The sequence below is a fragment of the Garra rufa genome, chromosome 5 (genome assembly GCF_049309525.1).
Source record: "Garra rufa chromosome 5, GarRuf1.0, whole genome shotgun sequence".
In the NCBI taxonomy this organism is placed as follows: Eukaryota; Metazoa; Chordata; class Actinopteri; order Cypriniformes; family Cyprinidae; genus Garra; species Garra rufa.
In genome coordinates this window covers 54,058,308-54,064,307 of record NC_133365.1, presented here as the reverse complement: position 1 = coordinate 54,064,307, position 6,000 = coordinate 54,058,308, and the positions used below count along the sequence as shown (strand labels likewise).

General features: G+C 25.2%; 1 protein-coding gene across 1 annotated transcript in view; it reads right to left on the bottom strand.

Annotated features, from left to right (window-relative positions):
• The window catches only part of LOC141335408 (phosphatidylinositol-3,5-bisphosphate 3-phosphatase MTMR4-like), a 101,207-nt gene that overhangs the window by 33,205 nt on the left and 62,002 nt on the right, over positions 1-6,000 (bottom strand). Inside the window, exon 3 of the mRNA XM_073840858.1 lies at positions 5,103-5,192. Coding sequence (XP_073696959.1) covers positions 5,103-5,192 — 90 coding nt within the window. The remainder of the gene's footprint in view (positions 1-5,102; positions 5,193-6,000) is intronic.

Sequence of the window (6,000 nt, the reverse complement as noted above, 5' to 3'; positions counted from 1 at the left end):
ATTATATATATATATTATATATAATATATATATATAATATATATATATATATATATATATATATATATATATATATATATATATATATATATATATATATATATATATATATATATATATATATATATATATATATATATATATATATATATATATATATATATATATATATATATATATATATATATATATATGTATTAATTGTTAATATAACAATAAAATATTTAAATAAATATTAATTTATTTATAATACATTTTAAATAGACAAAAAAAATAATAGATTATAAAATGAACAATTATTTATTTGAAGCTCAATATTTATAAATTAAATTAAAAATAAATAAAATAAAATAATCTAAATTATCTAAAAGTATAAATTATGCTAAAGCAAGCCTGTTTTATATATTATATTAATTGTTAATATAACAATACATTTTTAAAATATTTAAATAAAATATTAATTTATTTATGATACATTTTAAATAGACAAAAAATTATAATAGATTATAAAATGAACAATTATTTATTTGAAGCGCAATATTCTGATTTATAAATAAATTAAATTAAATTAAAAATAAAATTATTATTAATATTGGCTGACCATAAAGCAATTTGTTATTTGAAATAAAATAAACTTTAATGGAAATAAACAACTTATTTTATTTCAGCTAGTATCTAAATTATGCTTAAACAAGTCTGTTTATATACATTTTATATTAATTGTTAATATAACAATTAAATACTTATAAATAAATTAATAAATTAGTAATACATTTTAAAAAATAGACAAAAAATTATAATAGATTATAAAATGCACATTTATTTATTCTAAGCACATAAATAATAAATTATAAATAAATTAAATTAAAAATAAATAAAATAAAATTACTTACTTCCTGACTATAAAACAATTTGTTATTTGAAATTAAAAAAAACTTAACGGACATAAACTTATTTTATTTCAGCTAGCATCTAAATTATGCTAAAATAACACTGTTTTATATATTTATATGTTTTAGATTAATTTTTAATATAACTAAATATTTAAATACTCATGGAATAATAAATAATAAATGGTCATGGAAAAACTAAACAATTAATATTTTTTGTAAGAATCTTTGACTTAGATTCTAAGCAGAATGTGCTGAGAAATACAATATCGTGGAATCTTTAAGTGCTGGTGCATTCTGCAGCTGTAATGCTGATCTATGGAAAACTGCATCCATATTTCATGGAGCTGCATGCCAACCGAGTGACACTAGACGTGGCATGAAAGCAGCGGCTTCAAAGGTATCAGGTGAGCGCTGGGAGAATGCGTCCTACTGCTGAACTTCACAGAGAGAGTCTGACAGAGAACTCAGCGCAGCACGAGAACGAAACACAAAACACACAGCTCCAAACACACAGCGCAGAAAGTCCAGTAAACAAAGACAGAAGACTGTATGACTCAAAATCAGACTCGAATCCCACTGAGAGATGACGCTTGCATTACAAACACGTAGATTTAATGTTGCTCAGCAAAGATAGCTGAGTCATTGTTCCTCTATCTGCAAAGATGCAATATACATCATTTATGGGCACAGATTCATGCCATTACTCACTAAACAGGCATTAATTTTGCTATTTAACAATGATGTTCACATCTTTGCAGCTGGATGCATGTGTTTATCTTTAAGGGCAAGTTATGAAACCTCCTTAAAGTGACAGTTCACCTGAAAACGCTCACTTTCTCAGTTGCAGCAAATGGGTGCCGTCAGAATGAGAGTCCAAAAAGCTGATAAAAACATCACAGTAATCCACAAGTGATTTATACCACTCCAGTCCATCAAATAACATCTTGAGAATAGAACAGCTGTGTTTGTAAGAACCTAATGCATTATTAAAATGTTTTTAATTAAAATATTCAAGTCCATAATCCATAATAATGCTTCCTCTAGGGAAAAGTCCATCTCCTGTTATCTCTCACATCAAAACAAAATTATATTCCAAAAAATATAAAATGACAAAATTATTAAAAAAAATACTAAAACATAAAGTGAAATTAAAATAAAGCTGAACAGTAATAATAATAAAAAAAAAAAAAAATGAATCAAATTTAAATTAAAAATGGAAAAAAACTAACTAAAAAATAAACTGAAAGGTAATAAAAAATAATAAAAATTACAACACATAATAAAACTCCTAAAACAAAACAAAAAAAAATTAAATGTCAAAAACATATCAAAAATACTAAAATAAACTGAAAGAAATATACCAAAACTGAAATAAAAATAAAGCCAAACAGTAATAATAACACAAATAAAAAAAACACAAAACAATAACAATAAAAGGTAATATTAAGAAAATTCTAAAAATTACAACACACAACAAAACCCCTAAAACATAAACAAAAAATTAAGATGAAAACTGAAAATGAATAAATACTGTACACTTATTATTATCACTGCCAACTGCCAACTAAAAATAAACTTAAAGGTAATAATAAAAATAATTAAAATGACAAAACTATATAATAAAACTACTAAAATCTAAAAAAATTACAATGAAAATTTAAAAATATACTAAAACTATAAAAAATATACCAAAACTGAAATAAAAATAAAGCCAAACAGTAATAATAATAATAAAAACACAAAACCATAACAAAATACAATTTAAATTAAAACTTAAATGAAAACTAAACATAAACTGAAAAGTAATACAAATTACAGCACATAACAAAACTCCTAAAACATAAAACAAAAACTTAAAGATGAAAACAAAAAAAAAATACTTCAAAATATAATAAATACTTGATGACCTGATGAATAAATTAAGTATGCAGAGGTTAACCAATCACAACAGATGTCATGTATAGTCATTATAGTCTTAAGGGTACAGTAACAAAATCAGAGACGACGTAAAAGAGTCAAAAACAGATGAATCTTTCATCTTTCATCAAAATGCAAAAACTTGCTCTCTAAAACGACTCTCTTTCAGAGGATATCTATACACAGAAGTCTTAAAGGTACAGTAGCGAAAACAAAGACTGCATAAAAGGTCATGAAAAACTAAATGTTTTTTCATCATTTGTTTTGGACTGTTTTGGTTTGTAAACGGTGCTTGATCTGTGCAGATTTCTCTCCTGATTCAGACCAGACCACTTTTTTACTGAAGGAAGCGTTATTATGGATTATGGACTTGTATTTTAGCAGGAAGCCTTAAGGCTTTGTTCTTTACACACAGCTTTTGTCTTCTCAAGATGTTAAATGATGGACTGGAGTGGTGTGGATTACTTGTGGATTATTGTAATGTGTTTATCAGCTGTTTGGACACTCATTCTGACGGCACCCATTCACTGCAGAGGATCCATTGGTGAGCAAGTCATGTAATGCTGCCTTTCTCCAAATCTGATGAAGAACTCATCTCTACAAAAGTGCAAAATTAATGGCTTTTAATGCAAATACTGAATCAGGTAGCGGTTATTATTGTTGTCTGTGGTTCATGTATAAATCACTGGGGAGAAATTAAGAGCTGGAAATGGCTGTACTGCACATACTGTGAATCATGAATGATTTGCGTATCTAGGGATATTAACCAGGACAGCACAATCCATTCCCTCCAGCAGGAAACGAAAAGAAAGTATGTCAAACAAACTGGGAGCTACTTTATTTTTGTCCCAAGATAATTGTGTTAAAAAAATAAAAAATAAATAAAAAGAGTTTCATATTTTGAGCCTTTTACACAAATATTTGTAGTTACTGTTTACAACAATAAATTAATAATAAAAAAAAAACATGTAATAAATTAAAATTATTAAGAAATAATAATAATAAAAAAGAACAAACAATAAAAGTTAAATAAAAATATATTTAATTTCATATAATTTAATTTTAATATTTTTGTTTTGGTTTAGTTTTTATTCAATTTTATTTTCTTTTAATTTTTTTTTACATTAACATTTAACTGGTTCAACAACCTCTATATAGAAAGATATATATAAAAAAGCGAAAAAAAACATTAAAATATCAAAATAAAATAAATATAAAAATAAATTTAATAAAAATTTAATACAATTTTTTTACCTACTTAGTTTCTTTAATTTAATTTTAATATTTTAGTTTTGTTTTATTTTTTATTTATTTGCTACACTAATATTTGTTACTGGTTCAAAAACATCTATATAGCAAGATAAAAATAAATAAATATAACATTAAAATAATAAAATTGAACGTAATAAATTTAAATTAAATATATAAAAAGAACAAATAATAAAAATTAAATGAAAATATTTATTTTTTATCATTTAGTTAAAGTTAATTTCATATCATTTTACTTTAATATTTTTGTTTTGGTTTAGTTTTTTTTTTAACACTAATTTTTGTAACGAGTCACTGGTTTAACAACTTCTATATAGCAAGATTTAAAAAAAAAAAAAAAATCTAATATATTTTTATAATAATATTTAATTTAAATATAACAAATTAAAATTATATAAAAATAAAAAAGAACAAATAAAGAATAAAAATTCAATGAAAATGTTTTATTTTAATTATTTAAATTAAATTATATAGAGTCACTGGTTCACAACCTCTGTATAGCAAGATATAAAAACATTATATAATATAAAAAAAGAACATTAAATATTAAACTAACAAAATGTTGTTTTTAAAAGTATATAAAATAAACAAAAATAAATAAATAAATACTTGGATGTTTTTTAAATCTAACATGCATTGATAAATCAATCACAGTAAGACCAGTAACATATATATTAAGAAAGTATATGAAGTATGTGGGCATTAAGTGCTACATTTAGACTGTGTTTGTGCAAAGTCATTGAATGAGAGTCAATGTCAAGTTCTTGCGCTCTTGTTCCCGTCTCTGGTCTCGGGACGTCCCTGCTGTATCAGTGTCATTGCTTTGTCCTTTTGATGAATTTCACTCTTTCCGTCTCCACATCTGTTACCCACCGTCTCCCCAGACCTCTCAGTTGATTTTCTTTTCACCACGGTCCAGCACACATTTCAGCTCAAAGGACAGACACGTGTGTGAGAGCTGTGTTAACCCACTTTCTTCAAAACTCAACATGGGAGAAAACGGACATAATGCATGAAACTGACCTGTAGAGCGTCGTCTTCTTTGACCAGCTCTTTCTGGGGAAACAGGTCCCGGGCCTGAATGTACTCCAGGCTGGGCGGCCCCTCCTCACCCTGAAAAACACACACAAAATACACACGTTATTAAATATCAACTTCAGAAAACAAACTGTTACAATTTGTTACAATTTGTCAGCGGAATTCGAAAGTATCAAGTCTTTGGAATGTTCTGTTGCTTGGCAACTGTAAACAAATTTGCTTTAGCCAAATTCTAAAGAATGTAACCTTTTTAAAAGACAAGTATTACCACAGCTGTTTTATATTTATTTATTTATTGTTGGTGTCTCCCATCTGCTGTCTGAATGACATTTCCAGCAGTGACGTATGGGTTCTGCTCCAGTCACAAACTACAATCAGCCTCACACACTCATGACTGACAAACTAACAAACTATTAGCAAGAGACGACAGACAATGTATGGCATTCAATGTATATCAGTGTTTGCATTTCTCATTTAAAAGGGAAAAAAGAGCTCCAGGTTTGCTTTGCCTATTTGTAGGGATGCTTAATTTGGCAATAAAAAAAATAAAATAAAAATAAAAGTTATACTGTGATTTTTCACCAATAGGACTGTAAAATGCCAATTCAAAATAATATTTTTTTTTTTTTATTAGTATTATTAGTATTATCACTACTATACTATTACTACTACTTGTACTATAATAATACTAATAATTAATAATAATAATAATAATAATAATAATAAAATAATGTTTATTAAAATAAAATAATTTTACATAAAAAAAGCTGTGGTAAAAACACTGAAAAATCAATTATTTAATAAAAATATAATATTTGTAAAAAAAATCTTATAACTGCTGAATTACAATACTGAGATATATATATATATATATATATATATA